This window comes from Pempheris klunzingeri, chromosome 3 (assembly GCF_042242105.1).
Source record: "Pempheris klunzingeri isolate RE-2024b chromosome 3, fPemKlu1.hap1, whole genome shotgun sequence".
In the NCBI taxonomy this organism is placed as follows: domain Eukaryota; kingdom Metazoa; phylum Chordata; class Actinopteri; order Acropomatiformes; family Pempheridae; genus Pempheris; species Pempheris klunzingeri.
The window spans coordinates 18,060,783-18,080,976 of NC_092014.1; the positions used below are offsets into that span (position 1 = coordinate 18,060,783).

Here is a 20,194-nt window from a genome sequence, read left to right on the forward strand (position 1 = left end):
TAGTGGTCGGCCATCCTCAACATTTCACTGCATGGACGCTTCACTCACGTTATTCAGACATTATACAGCTGTGTCTGACTGTATGTCAGGTTTTTGTTCCACGATGCTTCCCGCAGCTGCAGTTTTCTATTTCCCCTGGGAAGTAAACTCAGGAGTTGTGCGGGACGGAGAGTCAGTGAGAGTATTTGGCAGGTGGGATTTGTTTGGACCTACGATCATTTTGATGTTTTTGCAAAATGAATAAAAATCCTGCAAGTCACAAAATGTGTTTACATTGTCTGTAGTGACTACATGTTACTCTAGCCCATATTTGACAAATTTAAGTTCAGTTTTTTATTTAATTTTACTTTGTCTAATGAGGTTTGGATGGAAAAAACGCGCTGCAATCATCCTTTTTTCTGTTTTCAAAAACTGTAAACAATCTTCAAACTCTCCATTTTAATCTGGTCCGGGATCATCAAGTGTGAAGTACAGTTAGACCTGGCCTTGTGTGATCGGGATGGAGAAAAAGAAATTGTCCTTATTATGAAAATGTGTTGACTAGAAGTTAGCAAAGTAGGAGAATGTATAAAAACTATACTATTTATCGGTTTCATACTCTTCAGAGTATTTTTTCTTTATACCTGGTCTGATGTGGTGTAAATGGAGTTTTTTTCTGTCTTCACAAACAGAATAAAGATATCTCAGATCTGAGGCAGGGTATTTAACCATATTTAGACAAGTCCAGGTTTGACAAATCATATTCTTAAATTGTACCTAACTAGTCCAGTAAAGGTAGTATGTAAAAACATACTGTTTATACAGCAGTATGACCTGTGTCAGTATTTTATTATTATATTCTATGTATATTCTAAGTATTATTCATGTTGCATTAACATTAAGCATTTTAATGTTTCAGCCAGTTGAACCGGAGCCAATTGTGTCTACTGTACATACTGTTGGGTAGTTTAATCAGTAACAATGCATGTCACAACATGGGACATCAAAACTGTACTGTACTGTGCTAACACTCACAAAAAGTAAAGATTGAATTGTATAATATACAGGCTGACTTGGACACTAAAGCTACCTGTTTGTTTTTCCAGACTTACCTGCTATCAGCCTGAGGAGTCCAGGGCTACGCTTTCAGCTCAGCATGCTTCAAAAGAGCACCACGTGGCCATCCACACCGGGTTTGTGGAGCCCTTTAACCCGATAATCGGGGCCCAGTACATTGTTTTGGGTGAGCTGGAAAATGCTGAAGGTAAGGTAATACTTTTTGTTCTTACTACTGGGTATTGTGGAATGATTTATCAGGATTTTCAAACAGCAGTTTTTTGTTTTTCTTGAATTCACATATCAGTCAAACATTTAAATACCTGCAGGACTCTTTGCCTCTATCGCCTGCCTTTATCCCCATCTTCCCATCTGACAGGGGTCCGTGAGATGGTCCGTGCCCGTGTGCTGAACTGTGTTGATGGTGTGAACATTGCCCTTCTACAGAAAGCCATCAACGAGCAAAGGAGCTTCTTCAGGGAGAGGGAGCAGAGACAGGAGGATGCTGCACAACCTGCACCTGTGACCTAACCAGGGTCCTCACTGATCAAGGTTCCCGGTGGGCATTCGTTGAGCTTCAGGACTATAGTGCTGCCTCTTAAGCTTGCCAAAGTCACTGGAGTGCTGTTTGGGTCTGTGTGAAAGACACAGGCTTACTTCAGTTTATATCACTGTCTTGTCTACCTCGGACTATAACAGCTTTCTGCACTTTATCAGTCCTGGGGTGACTATTTGACAATTAAAACCCAAAATGAATGGACAGACATTAGGATGTCAATGACCAATTAATAGCAGGTGTTTTGGTTCCATGACTTGTGAAGATGGTGCATTTTTCTCAGTGTTGAGACATCTAACAATAATAGTTTGTCAGTGTTGCCATTTTACATGGTGGGACTTACCAGTCTTAACATTCTCGATCCAACTTTGTGTACTGACATCTTTCAAAAATGCTTTAAAACTGTTACAATCAATATGTCATGTATAGGTCGCATAATATAGATGTAACCAAACTATGTGTATATTCCACTCATTAAAATGGAAATAGTTTAAAATTGTATGCAGCAGTATGAATGCAAAACATTCATTGAAAGTTGTATGAATCCATGCTGTAACTATATTCATTTAAAGAATTGAAAGCATAGACCTGTCTTCACTAGGACCACGTCTTCTGTATTTATAGCTGTGAACACATTTTTAAACTTTGTCATCATGTACATATACAGTATGTACTGCATGGTCAAATTAGTAACCTATACAGGCACAAGGCCATAAATGCAGTGGATCCCAACCTTTGTCATCACAGATTATGACCTTAATGTGAACTGGATTTTAAAAGATTAGTCTATTAATGATGCAAAAATGCAACATATTTCCTGATTCCAGCTTTTCACATGTGAAGATCTGTTTTTTTGTTTACGTACTGTTATTTTATAGACCAGTTGGTAGATGATAATAAAATTAACTGCAGCTCTTGTGAGGTTGAAATTTACAAGCATTTTAACTGGGTTAAAACATAATAATGTGGGATTAATTTAAAGTGAATGTTGAAAAACTGTCTATTGTACCTGCTTGTGTGTTATTTACGAAGAGTACACAATACAAAAAGTGAAGGAATTCATGCACTTTAACATGATAATTTAAATTTATTGATATTTGTTTCTTTATAAAGTATCAAACAAGATTGAGTTTAAAGTGAACAATGCCAAGGATGGCCCATGAGTATAACAGAATCAAATCAATCTTGGTAAATAGCATTGCACCATGCCCCAGTATCCCTAAGAACACAATAATATCAAAGATAAACTGCATTTATATTTTTTAAATTATATCCAAAAAAACTGCCCACATCACACATGTTTGGTAAACAAAGGCATCTCAGCAGCAGTAATTTTAGCTAGACAGACAGCTTTGCAGTAGAAGACTTTTCCTGAGTCAGAATGTACATTGTAATTAACGCAATGGATTTCATATGGATTTCCCATAATCTAACAGTATATTTTTAGCACATCACTCCACAGACCAGATAACTCCAGCATGTTGTAAACACGTCTAGAATCTTGCATATCTATTAGAGTTGTACGTTGGAGTGTAACCAGACTCTTTGGAGGAGGCAGGCAGCATCGGTAGGCCTGAGCTTGGGTCTTTCTTACAGCGATCCAGAGCTTGTTTGTAGCTGATCTTCTCCTTTGTGATTGGATCCACAATATCCTTGGGGTAGCGTGCCTCAGCCTGCAGCTCCCTCATCATTGTACTGTCGATCATTTTTGACCCAATGGCATCCAATATGCTGACTCTGCGACTGGTGTTGGGATTGACCAGCCCTCCAGTCAGGTGTTGGGCCTCCATGTAGCGCATAGCAGTTTCCTTCGGCATCCAACCTTTCTGAACAGCCTCTCCCGCAGACAAACACTCTCTGGTCATGGGGTCTTCAACTCCAGCAAAGGCTTTCTGTGCATTGAGGAGCCTCTGGAGTTGACTATCCTCGATGAGGCCTCTGGCTGCTGCCTTGTGAACTGTGCATCTCTCATTGCTGTTGATGTCAATGATGCCGCCTGTTGATGCCTGAGCCTCCAGAAGTCTTTGGCCAGTGGTGGGGTCGATCAGTTTACGCAGGGTGGCACTGCGTATGGTAAAGTAGGTGTCAGTGTTTGTATCCACTATTCCAGCAACTGGGTACATTTCTTTGGCAGTGGAGATATCTGAGGTGGCTGATTTCACTGTCGTGGTGGACTTTGGGATGATTGAGTTGAACTGGGGTTGCTTCTTATTGTCGCCCGCAACCAGCAAGGCAAACTCTGAGATGGGAATCTTGCCCTGTTTGTACTGTTGTAGCTGATGCTCTGTCAGCCTGCCTTCCTTCAGGGCAGATTTGATGGAGTACTGCTTTCCACTCTTGCGATCCTGCAATACAGACGTCTCTCCATCAGGTCCCATGGATGTTATCTCCTCCCAGTCACACTCCAGCTCCTGCAGATGAATGTACTGCTGGCGATCGATCAGGCCCTGCAGGTAGGCGTCATAAGGAGACATGTCTTTGCCTGTATCTGGATCCAGAATGGTGATTTTGGTGGAGACATTGGTCTCTTTGGTCCTCGTCTCTGCTTGCTCCTCTCTCTGCAGGTTCTGCAGGAGTTCCCTGATGGTGCTGTCTCGCAGATGGATCTTGTCTTTTTCATCCAGGATCTCCCTCTCCAGACGTTGGATGTCAGACCCCAACTTAAGACTCCTCTGCCTGCCCATCTGTGTTCTCTCACTCATTAGTCTGCTCTGCTGCTGGAAAGACAGGCTGATGTCGTGTTTCTTGGCCTCGAATGTCTTGAGCTCCTGAGTGAGGTTGTCCCTCTCCCTCTGTAAGGCATCTCTGTTCATAATGAGGGTATTCTCCTCTCTCGAAGAGCTGGACTTGGTGCTTGTCAAAACGTGAATTTTATCAGTGAGGCGTCTGATTTCATCTTCCAGGTCTTGTCTGCTAAATTTATGCTGAGATACCTGCTCCCTCAGGCGATCCCTCTCCGCTTCGACAGCCTGGTCTTTCTCAACACGAACGACTTCTTTGTACACTGTCTTCTCACCAGACTTCTCCCTCTGCAGGATTTCAAGCTTTAGAGTGAGACTGTGGATGTCTCTCTGGAGACGCAGGATATTGCTGGTTTCCTTGTCCATGTCCGACCGAAGACCGCTTGTCATTCTCTCCAGTCTTGGGTCCCTTTCAACCTTCAGCACCTCCTCAACAACAATACTCTCCTCAACAGGAGGTGGGGCATTTTCCAGCTGTCTGATGCGCAGTCGCATCTCTCTGAGCTCAGACTCGACTTGAATCCTCTTTTGGCGCTCATCACTCTCTCTCAGGATTCTCTCTTTATCTTCCACCTTTGCTCTTAGCTGCTGCAACTCTAGCTCTGTTTGACGCCGGCTCGATACTTCCTCATCAAGGTTCCTGCCGAGCCTCTCATGCTCAACTAACTGCCTTGGGTCCTTCTGTAAACGCACAACCTCCTGCACAATCATTTTCTCCTCAGGCTTCTGTCGCTCCAACAGGATGTATTTGTTTTTCAGATCAAACACCATCTCTTCAATGCTGCGCCGCAGCTGTGCCTCCTCCCGCACATCTCTTCTCAAGCGGTCAGCTTCTTTCTCCAACAGAGGATCAGGTTCATACTTGATGACTTCTCTAGTGACAACTTTGGTCTCTATCTTGGACTTTTCAGCCTTCAATTCGTCCCTGTCTTTCCTTAGTACACTCACCTGGTCCTGGAGGGAGTTGAAATTGGTGTGTAGATGGTACACCTGATCATTTAGCCTCTGAATCTCTCTCTCATTTTCAGGGCTTCTTTCCTCCTTAACCACCTCTTGGAGAACTTCCTTCAGCTCCACCCTGGGCTTCTCAGAGTGAAGGATATTCACCTCAGATGTTACTTGCGTGGTCTCCCTCTCCAGATCTGAGCGCCCCTTGTTGGAGTCTTGTATGTCCTTCCTGAGCCGCATTATCTCTACCTCTGTGCTCGGGTCTATCCGGTAGATCTCATTGACGATTTCCTTCACCTCGATTTTTGGTTTCCTCTCTTGAACTTCTCTGTAGTGGCTGTGGAGCCCCATCAGCTCGTTGGACAAAGAGTGGTTTTCGATCGTCTCTTCCTCAAGACTTGTTCGAAGCTTCTTCGATTCAGTGATGAGTTCAGGGTCTTGTTCAATCTTTTTCACTTCCTTAGTGATGATCTTAGGCTGGATGTTAGAAATCAGCCTCTCAAGCGCATTAATTTGGCTCCTTGTCTGGAAGATTTCATCGTTGAGGAGCTTGCTCTTGTTGCTCTCATCAGAAATCTCAGTCTCGAATGTTCGCACTGCTCTCTCCATCTCTGGGTCCCGTTCTACTTTCTTTACTTCCTTCTTAACCACCTTCTCTTTGATGGGTGGTTGCTTCTGCTGGAGAATCGTGACTTCTGTCTTCATCTGAATGTGCTCCCCATCTCTCACTCGAATTTCATCTCTCATCCTTGCTATTTCGTCTCTTATCTTAGCGGCCTCTATGTCCAGCTGAGGATCTCTCTCAAACTCTGTCACCTCTCTGGTCACCAGTTTGGGTGGAGTGTTTTTCAAGGTCTCCTCCAGGATGGTGAATTTCTGGTTAAGCACCTCAATCTCGGACTGTGTGGTACTACGCCTCAGGGTCTCTTCATGCAGTGTGTTCTGCAGAGCAGCCAAATCACTTTCCAGTTTTGGGTCGCGGAAGTACTGCAGCACTTCCTTTTCCTCAACGCGCTCCACTCCTCTGCGATTCTTCAACGACAGCATCCTGTCTTTAAAGGTTTGCATTTTTTTCTCGGCAAAAACCGTCCTCTCCTTCTCATCATCCAGCTCTTTGAGCAGGCCGTTTTGCTCAGAGAAACTTCTTTGCTGGCTTTCAAGCTGCACTTGTTGCTGTGCCACCAGGTGGACTTTCTCTTCATTCTGCAGCAGGAAAAGCAAATGAATTGAATGATTTGAGACGATATACTGCAGTGAAGAGGTCATATAAAGAATAGTAAACTATTTTTATTGATGAGCTGTTTTCTTACTTGCAAGATGAGATTCTTAGCCAAGCCCATCTGTTTTTGGCGTTGGTTGTTTTCAGCTGTTGCTTCAGCGTAACGGTTGACCAGATTCTTCTCCTGTAACAAATAACACAACAATCTTCAGCCTCCTTGATCTTTTAATGAATATAACAAATCTATATTATGTTAAAAACATAGAAGTTTAAATGTCACCTGTTTCTGAACAGTATCAGCCAGGATGGGCATGCAAGGTATCTCTGCAACAGTGGCTCCAGCATCTTCAAGTGTACTGTTGTATTTTTCGACATTGGACTCATATTCCTACAGAGATGTGAAGAATTAGTTTCATATTGGTTTGAGTCACTGGTGACCAGGAAGAGCTACTCACTCTGTCTGATGTAATATTTTTTAGCACTGAATTATAATGTGTTTTGAGTCTTACATTTAGTAGATTCTGCAGATCTTGAGACAGATCAGTCACTCTGTCTACATCATCTCCCTTCCTCTTCAAGTCATCCATCACTCTCTGTGGTGAAAAGTTTTAACAGATGGTAATCGCAATGAGTTATTAATATCATTTAATCAAAGAGCAAAGTACATCACTAACAAAGAGATTATTAGAGGAGTAGATGCTCTGGTTGTTCAGAACAAAAAAAACACCCTCAGACATTTTCCACAATACTTTGTATGGTTAGAGGAGAGCCTCACCTCTTGGGAGCTCTGCTTAGCAGTGACCTGAGTCATATCGTCATTGTCGTTTATCTGGTTTGTCGGCAGATTGTCCAGGAAGGAGTTCAGGGATTTATATGTGCTCTGGAATTCCTGGTTTTTGGTTGCGGCTTCTTGTAAGATGTTTTCTCTGAGAAAATTAATTGATGTGACAATAAAAGAAAATTAAATAATTCACTTTGCAAAAGCTCTGCATCATAGTATTTTCAAATTAAAGAGCTGTTGATTTTTCTTTCCGTTTCCTAAAATGTAGTTTTATCTCAGGTATTAGTAGCTTACACCTTTGTTTGACCACACCCCGTCAAGGCATACTGTTTTCTCTATGTGCTGTATGTACGTCATTTACATGTAATCAAAATTGCCCACAACTGCAAAATAAGGACTAACATCATCCTTTTATTTGCATCATTAATTAAAAAAAAAAAAAAACAAAGAAAGAAAGAAAAACCATTTCATCTCAAATTATGTATAATATGTTTTAGTCCAGGTGTGCTAGCAAAGTTGTGTACACTACAGTGCATGCAATTTATTCACAAGATGAGTATGTCAATACTTTTTATTGGGCTAACGAAAAGAAATGATCTAAAAAATCTAATACATATTGCAAAATATGTATGTAATGTAATTTTTCTTTTTTTTTCATCTTTGCTTTCATTTTGATCTTCCTGTGACCCCTCAGATTCACCCTCTGTCTCCTTTGAGGGTTCCCAGTCTATTAAATGACACCAAATTACTTCTGGTCTGACTTTCTATGTAAACTAACTAAAATGAACTGATTTGACTGCAGTGGGATTCTCACCTCTCATTCAGCTGGTTGGCCACGTTTGCGTAGCGGGTCTGCAACTGATTGACCTCTTTTCTCTGGCGCTGGATGTCGGGGCAGTACTCCTGATAGCCCTGCTGCAGAGAGCTGCACAGCTGCTCTGTGGTCTCCAGATCCTGACTCAGCTTCTTCATGTCGCCCTGAGCCGCTGCCACAGGCTTTCGCTGAGACTGAATAAAGGAAAGCAGAGGTGCAATTTACATCTGTCCAGTCTAAAGTTGAGTCTATGAGAAAGAGAATTGCCTTTTATGTGGCAGAGGAAGAATTCTAAAGGAATGTGGAAATGTAGATTTCCTCACCTGAATGTCCTCAGTGCGAGCTTGAATTGTGTTTGGTGCATCAGGGATTGGACCATCTTCACTCAGCTGCTTCTCAAACCCAGAGACAAGGCCATCCACCTTTTTAATCTGGCCCTCCAGATTGAGAGATGCATTCGCTCTGATAAAAAAAAAATGTACACTGATATTGACTGATGACAAAAACAGACATATGACAGGTGTTAATGTTTTTTTTTTTTTAATAATTTATTTGTTCTTTGAGGAAAAATATGTAATGTGCTTTATTAGCACAGGGGTAACTATATTTTCAGTGGAGACAAAACCCTCCACCATGTCACTGCATACATCCTACACAAAACACACACTTACTTCTTCTTGTACAGGTCAGCAAGTTCTGCAATGCTGTTGTACTTGTTGTTGGCGTCATTCAGCTTAAGTGGCAGTGCTGAAGAGGCACCGCTGGCATCTTTGGACAGGAGGGGCTGCAGGGCAGCCTGAGCTTCCAGCCTCTGCTGCTCCAGAGCCTTCAGATCCTCTGCATCTTTCTGTAGAGGGCAAATGTAGAAACTGTAGATACATGCACTAATATACTGCAGGGTATCATCAATTTTCACACATTTGAGACAATGCCTAGACTCATGAGAGATCACATCAAAGGATTTAATGTTAAGTATTCAAATACTTATAACTTCAGTTATTCAGACACTCAAGTGTTTCAATAAATGAAAGTTTGATACATGAAATAAGTATATATACATGTTGGGGTTTAACAAGTGGTAAAGTTCAATTTGGCTATCAGAAATAATTAATAATTATCAAGGATAATTAATAATTATTAAAATAAATGGAACTTTGAATAAAGTCCACCTCGATTGGGGCACCACCTCGAAAAACGAGGAAAATATAGTCGTTTTAATTGATTTAGTCTCATAAAAGTACTAAACTATCAATTTGGAATTATGTTTTATAATTAATTTAATAATTACTACCAAAATTACCACATTGATAGCTAGCTGAAGTATTTTGGAGTTCTTGACAGTGTAGAGGTTGGCAGTAGTCACCCTTGTACAACATTAAAGAAGACATAAAATCTGTGGAGCTGGGTCCAGGGTAGATTTCACACCTATCTGTGAAACTGGGGGACACTGGGGAATGGAGTCCCTAGTTCCACAGACAAAGAAACATGTGGTCTTCACCATGCGGTCTTCACCGTGTGGTGAGCCCAACATACATAAACTCAGTCTTGGAAGGGTGACATAAAGTACAACCAGCCCGCCAAAGTGGAATTAATTAAAGTCGTTTTAGTTTAAAGTAATTTATTTGTCAGCTGACAGCAGCATGAATCACACGCTGACCCAGATTTAAAGATGAGTTTGTTCTCTAGCAAAACTTTATTATCAAAACATTCCAATGTACAGTACTGCAGTACTGCCCTCTGCAGTGCACCATGGATGATTTCCTGATGCTGAATGGTTAAAACCACTGTGTGGCCTTATATAAGGATAAAATGGTGTGCTAAGTCTGGAAATATGTTTTAGTTCAAACTGAAGTGGCTCTGTTGGTATTTATGAGCACTAAGAATGGACAGACATACTGTTTTGCATATTGCTTTATCATTTTACACATTTCTGTAGATCAAATAAAGGATTTCAAGCTGAATATATGTATGTATATATATATATATATATATATATATAAAACCTACCAAAGTTAGTAATGTAAGGTGAAACGTGGACATTAACAGGAACAATCTCAGCTCCAGCAATCAAAGATTAAATGAATAACACAGCTACCAGTGCCAATCTCTGTTTGTGACTCACCTCCTGATCCCTCAGCCTGTTGGCCAGATCTCCGACAGGGTCGCTTTGGTTCAGAGGGGCTCTCAGGCGGCTCAGCATGCCCTCCTCGGCGCTGGCCAGGTCATCGTCCAACTTGTCCAGCTGCTGAGCCAGGGCTGTCACTTTGGGATCCAGCGGGGCAGAAGACACTGGGGCTGAAGGAGGAAATGTACTGATTAGATTGTGGCCTCGAGATAAAAATGAAAACCTGTTTGTGTAACTGCAAATAATAATCGTGGTTTATAGAACTAATGATGCCATATAATTAGATTACTTAGATAACAACCTGATTGTTGAGACCTGGCGATTTCTGACTTGTGATTCTTCAGAGATGCCGCCAGAGCAGCTCTTTTCTTCTTGATGTCTTCCAGCTCACCACCCAACCTGATGAGTTAATGAATAGAGAGAGAGAGAGAAAAAGGAACAATATCACTGACACACTCTTGCAGCGTTTGTTGTAGCTGCATAACAATAACATTCCGGCATTACTTACAGGTCCACTTTATCAATGGCCTCTGGATCAGGTGGAGGAATTTGGAAGCAAACTCCTGGGAAGGTTTTTGTTGTCCCGTCAGTGGAGATAACATCCCACTTCTCGATGTCTGAGTTGGATTTCAGGGTGAGCTTCTCCCCTCTTGGCAGAGAATCCTAGATAATGATAATAAGTAAAAAGTGTCAGTGTGTGTGCATAAAAACACCTGAAATGAAGTATGCTCTATGAACAGTTTATGGATAAGAAGCTCCACCTTATCTGTCTCCCAGTCACACAGGGACTCCAGTGTGATGGGTCTGTTGGAGGTGATGCGTCGAAGCTTCAGGGGAGCGATGGTGGTGCTGCGTCTCCTCAGCTCTGCGAGCTGCTGCTCACTGTTCTGCACGGCCTTCTCCTCCGCCTGGTGGGAGTCACACACAAGAAATACTCATCTCATGGCAGATGGCAACAAATCCTCATCTTAAACATGATCCCAGAATAAAGATCCAATCATTCAATTGTTCAAAGCAGCTTTGTGCTTGGAGAATTGAACCATAGGACACCTGATAAATGTTTTGTTACTCGTGACCTGCGGGAGCAACCCACTGAGCTGAACTTCCTTTAATAAATTAACTTCTTTTAAATTGATAGGAGGTGGTGGGATTCACAGCTTAATGAAAACATACAAACCTTCAATGAACAAACCTTTTTCAAAACCTAAAATTTATGAGGAAATTATCAAAAGAAGGAAACTTTCTGAAATATGTTTGTGCATATTTATTATGCTGTGGATATGAATTCTATAAGAGATGTTGTTTTATTCCATTTTTATCATCTTTACTATCAAGGGAATGAAAATGTTTTTTCAGTTGATCACAATGCATGTGTGCATGTGAGCTAAATTCATATTTAGATAATAAATCATAACATGAGAGTAATGAAGCATATGAGTAGCTATATACAAATGCATAATATACAACAGTAACAATATAAATAAAGCTGTTTTAGATTTTTGTCAGATTTCTTTACCTTTTCTGCTCCATATTAAAACTACTTACAGCAGAGGTACAGAGCTACAGTGTCGTACACTATTTCATTTTATTCTCCTTCTCCTCTTTTCCCTGATTATTCTTTTTCCCCCTGATATGACCAAGTCCCACTCCTCCCACAGAGAGGTGCAACTTGAGTTTCTTAAGTGCATTGACTTGCAGTATTTACTTCTGCTCCTGTAATAATGTCCATTAAAGTTACCCTGTACCTCGAACTGCAGCAGTGTCTCTGAGTTGCTCTTCTTGCTGATGGACTTGGGGTCCAGACTGTTGTTGAGTTTGGTCAGTGTCTCAGACAGTTGCTCAGTGTCCATTTGGTACTGAAAAATAGCACAGATTTTTGTATAAAACCAGAATGTGCCAGAAAGTGTGCGCATATCCTCTCACACACAATTGACTCAAATGCAAATTGTGATAAAGACAAATTGTGGCATCCTAGATTTACCCTTTTGAAGTCCTCTACATTGTCCAGATGTGTCTCCTGACAAATGCAGAGATTCAGGAATTTCTGCCACTCGTTTCGCACAGCGTCTCTCTGAGCCTGGAAATGTAACGTAATGTTAAGAGTTAGTCTGGATTTAAATGGCATTCAGATGAGTTCATGACATTTGTAATGTTTAGACTTTAGGCTCTCAAAGCCTGTGCTGTTGAGAGCAGTGTCTTGTGGGTAACGACAGGTACCTGTATTGTGGCACTGGCGGGGTGCTTCAGTTCAATGAGTCTGTCTCCTTCATCCTGGAGTTTGTTCACTTCGCTCTCGTGGGACAGCAGGTTGTTGCTCTTGAAGTTCTGAGTGAGATCAAGTTAAAGTGGGGTTATTTATGTGTCTGGTCATCCAAGCACGGAACAAATAAGTCAGTTTGGATCACTGTCTGTCACTGTTTTGGCCGAACAGCCCGTCAGTCCTGACCTCATACTGCCTGCGGACGTCAGGCGGGTCCACTATGCGATCACTCCAGTCCTGCTTTTTGATCTTATCTTGCTCTTCTCCCAGGAAGGCCAGTTCCTTGTTGCAACCCTGCATGTATTCATACAGGCTGTTCAGGTAGTGGCGACGCCACTTGGAGTTGTCCTGACAACAAAGGAAATACAATTGAATAAAACCTGAGAGGTACAAGCAGCGTCTCTCAAAATTAAATAGTATTTTTAGAGCTTTTGGCTTCCTAAATTCTATGTATTACTTAAAATTGTGATACATGAATGCAAAACAATAACAATTTTGTCCGACATTTAATGTAAAATAAGTGTGAGCAAGCTATCTCATGACCAAACATATACTCACACATCTCATTAACCAGTGAAAGTGAAAGAGTAAATATTGATTTTAACTTGATGAGACATTTCTCAAAGAACCCCCAATAAATGTTCACTCACTTTCTTTATAGTCAAAGATTATCATCATGAAATTGAAAATGAAATGATGAAAATTGAACTATTACATGTGAATAACTCACCAGTAGATTGTTGTACTGTTTCTTCAGCGCTGTATATTTCTCCTAAAAAGCAAAGCAGCAACAGAAACAATTTTACGTTGAGATTAAAAGAAGCGGGACATTAAAAGTTTTGAACATTACGTGTTTTGCTTAAGTGAAGAGATCCAGAATATCACGTGAATGTGTTTTCATGGAGGTGCGTGTGTTCACCTTGCTGCCTGCAGAGCTGACGCAGAGCTGCGAGCTGTAGGCCTCGATCTCTTTGTGCAGGATGTTGTGAGTGGCGATCTGCTTCTCCAGGTCTGCCATGGTGGGGCCGTACTCCTCCGCATTCACCTGTTTCTGAGAGCACAGAAGGAAGAGTACGGTTAATAGCATGTAAAGACAAAACAACCACCAGAGGGCAAGTCTGACAGCCTGATTTGTGGGTTTTTTTTCAAGTCGCTTAACTCCACTAAAAATGATAATACAGAGTAGTGAGAGTCTGTAAAGAGTGGTGTGTTGATGCATGTAGAACAGGAGTTTAAAGGACAAAGCTGGTATTATTCTATTGTTTTCTTATCAATAAATCAATCCCATATAAAACTAACAAGAAATAGCTCTTAGCCCTATCCTGTCTGTGGCTCTCAGCCCAAAGCCCATTTGTTCCTGAGGGTGTAAATCTTTAGAAAATGACAGACATGTACAAGAATAGAAAGTACATCAGTACGTTTTTAAAATAGCTAGGAACTGTTGTTTTTAGCAACCATTATCAGAACTGGAGAAAATAGTGAATTTTTTGGGGGCAGTTTTCAGTGGCAGATTAATACACATTTGGCATTAACAGCAAAAACTATGGCGATTAGGACACATGTTACCCAGCTCATGTTTTAATGTATTTTTAATTGTTTTTGGACAACAATGGAGTTCTATGACAATTACTGATATTGGTCATTTAAATGGGACAAGTTGACAATATGAAAAATATATAAAATACTGCCAACATCAGGACCTTCAAAGAGTTTTAAACAGACTGCCCCACATGTTCAGACAGTCGCGTTATACTTACTTGCTTCTGGTTGAAAACAGGCCCCCAGTCGATTCTGGGCATCAGCGACACGTCATCAATCTGCTCGTAGATGTCTCGGTAGAAGGCACAGTCCTTCAACCAGCGCTCATGGAGGTGGATGACACTGGAGTCACCAGAGGGCAGAGGAGACGCAAAGACACACAGACTTTAGTATTTATGGAGACCCAAAGTGTGCAATACCTTCTGAAATAATTGTACAAATAAATGTAGACCAAATAAAATAAAAAATTATGAAATAGTGAAATAATTCCCCCAATAATTTAGATTATTATCACCAGTTTTTCTTCTTGCTGCTTTTCACAATAAAAGTTTATTCTCTGCATGTTTGTCTTGACTGACAGATAAAGACTTGTGAATGGGGACCCGATGATGTATTGGCAATGATCAAAGGATCATGGGAACTTTTCCACACTTCTCTCCATTGGGCAGCGATGCTGTAAAATCCTCTGCATTGTAATTATTGAGTAACTACTCACTCGCTCTCTATCTCTCTGGCCTGTGGGTGTTTGAGCTTCTTGGCCTTGTCGACATCCAAGAAAAGGTCCTTCAGCAGACCCTCAGCCTTGCCCAGCTTGTCTGATATCTCATTCTGATGCTCGAAGGGCAGCTCTTTCCTGTCGTTTTCAGCATCCTGGTGGAGGTAGACAGCACTTAGTCTTTAAAGAGGACTGCCAGTTAAAGTGACGCATAATTAGTGCCTTTCTGTGCGTGCTAGTGTGTTCTCACCACAGAAAGCAGCTCCTCCGACCGCAGGATGTCCTTCTCCACCTGGTCGGCATCCTTTTGCATCTGGGCAATCAGCAAGGCCAAGCTGCTGGCTTGGTTCCTGCAGAGTGAGAAGGAGTGAAAAAAGGTCATGAATTAAACCACAAGCAAAGATCTGATCGTGTACTGCAGAGAGTCAGCTCAGTCTTCCCTTCATGTGCCCCACAATCCCTCTCACAGTTCTCTGGAGCTGAGTGCTGACCCTCTAGTTAAGGTTTTGCCTTTTAGGTCTGCACACTGTGATGAGACCGAACAAGGAAGCATTTTCTTGATAAACTTGACCAAGTGTAAACTCAGAAAACAAATGTAGAGGGCATCTGGATTCCTTAAAATTTTATGCATTTCTTGTTGAAAAAAGAAGAATTACTATGAAAGATTCGCTTTCAAGATTAAAACTGATTTGGCCGTGCAGGCTAATTTTCATCCTCAGTCCCCGATACACATCTTCACTACTTCACATCAGCAGCCGAGACATGTTGTAAGACAGAGTTAAAGGTCAAAACATATTTCAAGATCACCTCCATTATTAAAAATCTGCACTGACAATCTTTTCACTCCTCTGTATTATCTGACTGATGTCTGTTTATCAAAATCAGACACAAGATCAAAGTCACACACTGTCTCCAGGGCTGCTGGGATGGCGTCGGGACAATGCGAGGATATTTTGTTTCACCTCCCGAGCCACCCCCGAAGCATTCCTGAAATGCTAACCATTCCACAGTGGCGGACTGTGATTGTCACTCCCTCTGCCTCTGTGGATGCCGCTCAGTGTTTGGCTGAGAAAAGGTAGAGAGATGCCTCACAGACAAAAGGAGGAGGAGAGTCTACTACAGTTATAAAACTAAACAGAAGGTCTATTTGTAGTTTTGGAGCCAAAAATCAACGATTTAGTATTGATGTTACAATCTAATAAGAAGAGGTATTAGTAGAAGAGGCTTTGCAGAGGCTAAATCTTCTGAATTTGAACAAATGGGGAGTTAGTGGTCAATTATAATGTATCTAAGTTCCACTGTTTGCAAAGTGTGCAAAAGCAGCTTTGCAGACTTTTGATTGCGGCGGGGTTTGTGGTGAAATGGAAACTATTCAGTCTAGATACGTATTCCTACTTTGTGCGTCTGAGGTGGACGATAAAACTGCCGTACAAAAACAAATCCAGGTGTCACTGTGCTGTGTATGTAGTATATAAGTAAGCACACATCATTTTACCACGCATGAATTCATCCGTTGCTCTTTAACACCCCTTAAACACTGAGAACATTTTTCATGATATGCAGCATTTACACTCTAAAATCAGTGTCGCATCAGTTGGGAAGGTAAAGTGAACCCACAGCTGTAGTTCTTTCCTTTTTAGGTTATTGCACAAACAAAAAACTAAGCTCGACAAAATGTCTCCACTGACATATCATAAATCATCTACTGTATGTTATGTATGTAACAGATGTCAAACTCTTGCTCTTGCTTCAGGGCTGATTTTACGACCTTAAAAGACTTTTCATCTATGATGCTAAACCTCCTGGTTAATTACCCTGCATGCCAAAGCTACCTCAGAGTACACAGACATGTCTCCCTGGAAAGAGAAAACAAGGAATTGTCATCTAAGACAGGTCTACGACGATCTGAAGTTCACGGGGCTCTTTAATGGTGGAGCGACGGAGGAATGAAGGGACGTCCTCCTGCGCTGACTCTCTGAGCTGCAAGCTGATCTGGTTCTGCAGCCGCTCTGACAATGACCTCCCTATTCCTGCTCACTCAGCAGGAGAGACAGGTATGTGCTGCACACACACACACACACAGTGAGTGAGTGTGTCGGAAGAGACTCTCTGCTTGAAAATAAATTAAACTGAAAAAGAAACATGGATTGAAGAAGCAGCGTGATAATATCATCTGCAGCCTTTCATCACTTCTCATAAGCTTTAACTATTCATTTTCCTGTGGTTTTATTATCTTTTACATGCACTTTGATGTTTCTGTGTCTTGTTTTTATTGTATTGTGTTTTATGTCCCTGTAAAGCACTTTGAGTTGCCTTGTGCCCGAAAGGTGCTATATAAATAAATTTGCCTTCTCATGTATGATGTGATTGTTTTGAGGTCTTTGATACTTTTTTCTACAGAAATTAAAATTTTGAATAAATTTACTGGTTTTCATTTTCTGTTAAACACTGAACGCCTGTCTCTGTCTTGATAAAGATTTGGAGAGTTTAACGTTCCAACACCTAATATGTCTTATAATTATAGTTGCCATTGAACCAAGCTGAATACATTAAAGTGTTTTTAAAAGTGGCTAAAAAACAACACTTTCCTTAGGTGAGGTATGACAATTGTGACATGAGTTTTAGTTCGTTTTAATTTTACTAATATCTTACTATCTTACATGGATGGGAGTGGAGATTGTTGAGGATATAAATGGAATAAGCATTTGAGGTTTGTCTGTCTCCCTCAGTCCACATTCCTTCGTTAATAACAGTCAAGGAGATGAATGATTGTGAGGACGTGTGTAGATCAATAGATAGATGTACTTTATTGATCCCAGACTGGGAAATTGTACCGTTACAGCAGCATGGATAACATAAATACACAGTAAGAAAAAAATAACAACACTTGAGGAACACGTTTGTATCTGTATGTATGTGCATCAAAAATGTGCTGCAGTGTGTTTGTAAAAAAAATGACCAAACAACGAACGTATTGTTTCTTTTGTGAATGACCGTAGCAGGATAGCCTGACAGCTAGCAGCTATGGCTGATTCAGCTTGAAGGTAGGATAACTGGATAACCTGCATAATTTAGGAGGGCTTGTCTGTCATTTTTTTAACTTAGTTGCAAGATCACAAAACTCAATGAGTTTGGGGGCTAGAAGAGTTTGGTGCTCAGCAGGTTCAGCTCCATGTGTGAGCCCTTTGACCCTCCACTGAGAGAGCAAAGAAATGTCCCTCGAATGCGGACAGTTCTCAGCAGTGAAGTTACGGCCATCAGTCATAGTCACATGGGAAGTGAGCTGTGAATTACATGACAGTTCACACCAGCAGGACAAGATGGACGCCTCTGGACTCAGACACCAGCGCTTATGGGCATCATGTCATCTGTCCTTATACAAATACCTCAGACACACGCATACTTGTACTTCTATATCTTTGTGAGTACCCTAAACATTTTTTTTGCGTTATGGGGACTTGCATTCTGTCCTCCCAAAAGAAGAAGAAGAAAAGAAGAGTCCCCACAGTGTGACTGTATAAACAGATTTATGTCCTCAGAATATGAGTATCACATGGTACACATACACACACACACACACACACACACACACAAACAAACACACATACACAAACACACAAGCACACACACACGACTATGTTCTGCACTTTACCTGTGCATGTCATTTCATAAGACTAGATGGAGCTTTTGAGTGAACCAACAACCAAATGTTCATTTTCAGTCTACGTCAGTACTGAAACAATAAGCTGACTGATTACTTTATTCGTTAGATAGAAACATTATCAATAAAATTGATTAAATTGAACACATTTTTATCAAGTAAAGATGTAAAACATTTGCTGGTTTGCTTTATGAAAAGTGGGAATTTGCTGCTTTTCTAGCATTTCAACTTAAAAAAATAAGAATTTATGGATTTTTGGACAAGACCTGAAAATTTCAAACCGGACTCCTGTGAAATTTGTTGACATTTCATAGACTAAATGACAACTAATTTATTTAGAATAATAATCTAAAGCTCATCAATAATGAAAATAATCACTATTTGCAGTCCTGCTTTACACTGTTTTTAGCTGATTTGATTGGTGATGTAAGTTTCTTATTGGCTAAAGGAACCTAGCAACAAGTCCTGAGTTAACATAAAGGAGCCAACGCCCACATAAGAGAGAGAAACCAGCTGAGCAGTACAGACTGCCCAGCCCTCCTCACCCCTGAGCAGGAGGACAATATGGCCGGGGTGAGGTGAAACCGCAGGCTGGTCACCACCTGCCTGTGAAACCACATCAGTATTGTGATGTCAATTTGGCAGCTGAAAGTATCTCCAGATTCTCTCTGGTAGCTGACATGTGGGTGCTGCTGTCACATTACTTAGATAAGACATCGTGTCTCTCTGTCTGCAGTTAGATCAAGAGTACGAGCTGATTTAAGTCAGGTGATTTCTTTGATTCCGCCTTGATTTAAGGCGGATGAATGAATGGTGATTTGGCTCCACACTGTCTATGTCTCCCTAAGTTCGTGCCATGAAAAGGACGGGAACAGACGTTACTCAACAAACAAAGCCTTTTTATAAAACTTTGGTCATGTTGCAAGCAGCCTTCTACTTCCACCTGAAATTCAAGTACCATTCTCACACGTGCACTGCTCCTGTGACACACATTACTATATTTTAATCAGCAGTCTGATTATCTTCTGACACTCAAATCATCTCTCACAGTCCTTAGATGACGTTTTTTTCTTGTTTGAAACATGATCACCAACAACAACATTTTGCCAACAGTTAAAAGTCTAAATCTCAGTTCAGATTTGGAGAAAAGTGGCCCTGGGAGTCAGATTTTAAGGGTTTGGGTGCCTGAGAAGCAGGCACAAAAGAAGTGAAGCCTCTCTGTGACTTTCACTTACATGAGCACACAGTTCCATCTGTGGTCTCACAGCACGGAGTTGTTTACAAGGTAAACCTGACCTCGTGGCCCCATCAAAGGGCTGGCAAACATCTCAGTAACATCTCAGGATTAACTTTGACACAACTCAGCACTTGAAATCAGTGAAGAATTTGCCTGAGCAAACTTTCAACCCAGCCATCATGTAACAGGAGGCGAACCACAACACTCAGGGAGAAAGAGGACAACTGCACGCACAGGAAACATGACACAGTTCTCGGCTGGGGAAGAACAGGAGGAGGGGGAACATGGCCGAGATACAGTGTCACCCCACACACACACACACACACACACACTTTCATACATTCATACAGTCCTTGGGGAGGAAAAAAACTCACTTGCTGATCTTGCCCGAGACCTTAAGCGTGCTGTCCTTTACTGTGTCCTTTTTCTTAAACATCCTGGAGGCGGTGGGGGGTCAAGCAGAGATCCCACAAAAATCTCACTCTCTCTCTCCTTTTTACTCCTTCTTCGCCTCTGTCTTCCTCACCCTGTGGCTCCCGCTCCGTCTCTCCTCTCCCTTTGGT

General features: G+C 41.4%; 2 protein-coding genes across 2 annotated transcripts; one reads left to right on the forward strand and one right to left on the reverse strand.

The window, feature by feature from the left end:
• The first annotated feature begins 69 nt into the window (after positions 1–69).
• On the forward strand, positions 70–1,868 carry ten1 (TEN1 subunit of CST complex). The gene is made up of 3 exons (XM_070828405.1): positions 70–192; positions 1,086–1,243; positions 1,415–1,868. Exons 1-3 carry the CDS (start codon positions 83–85, stop codon positions 1,564–1,566), a joined length of 420 nt encoding a protein of 139 aa, XP_070684506.1. The 5' UTR covers positions 70–82; the 3' UTR covers positions 1,567–1,868.
• Positions 1,869–2,700: 832 nt separating this feature from the next.
• On the reverse strand, positions 2,701–20,067 carry evpla (envoplakin a). Its single transcript, XM_070827592.1, has 22 exons — positions 20,006–20,067; positions 14,984–15,083; positions 14,734–14,888; positions 14,237–14,360; positions 13,399–13,530; positions 13,210–13,251; positions 12,666–12,827; positions 12,437–12,544; positions 12,201–12,296; positions 11,965–12,075; positions 10,981–11,127; positions 10,728–10,882; positions 10,521–10,618; positions 10,217–10,389; positions 8,766–8,941; positions 8,418–8,556; positions 8,095–8,288; positions 7,275–7,425; positions 7,009–7,092; positions 6,780–6,887; positions 6,591–6,683; positions 2,701–6,483 (listed from the first exon to the last, which is right to left on the reverse strand). The coding sequence occupies exons 1-22, from the start codon at positions 20,065–20,067 to the stop codon at positions 3,085–3,087; spliced, it is 6,009 nt and encodes a 2,002-aa protein (XP_070683693.1). The 3' UTR covers positions 2,701–3,084.
• Positions 20,068–20,194: the final 127 nt, after the last annotated feature.

What these genes read in the sequence shown, in the direction of transcription:
- ten1 (XM_070828405.1), top strand. Translation starts at nt 83, where the DNA reads ATGTCAGGTTTTTGTTCCACGATGCTTCCCGCAGCTGCAGTTTTCTAT. An exon ending in TCAGTGAGAGTATTTGGCAG is followed by an intron (nt 193 to 1,085) that starts GTGGGATTTGTT and finishes TTGTTTTTCCAG; the next exon opens with ACTTACCTGCTATCAGCCTG. An exon ending in TGAGCTGGAAAATGCTGAAG is followed by an intron (nt 1,244 to 1,414) that starts GTAAGGTAATAC and finishes CCCATCTGACAG; the next exon opens with GGGTCCGTGAGATGGTCCGT.
- evpla (XM_070827592.1), bottom strand. Translation starts at nt 20,067, where the DNA reads ATGTTTAAGAAAAAGGACACAGTAAAGGACAGCACGCTTAAGGTCTCG. An exon ending in CGGAGGAGCTGCTTTCTGTG is followed by an intron (nt 14,889 to 14,983) that starts GTGAGAACACAC and finishes TACCTCCACCAG; the next exon opens with GATGCTGAAAACGACAGGAA. An exon ending in CTAAGAATCTCATCTTGCAA is followed by an intron (nt 6,484 to 6,590) that starts GTAAGAAAACAG and finishes TTCCTGCTGCAG; the next exon opens with AATGAAGAGAAAGTCCACCT.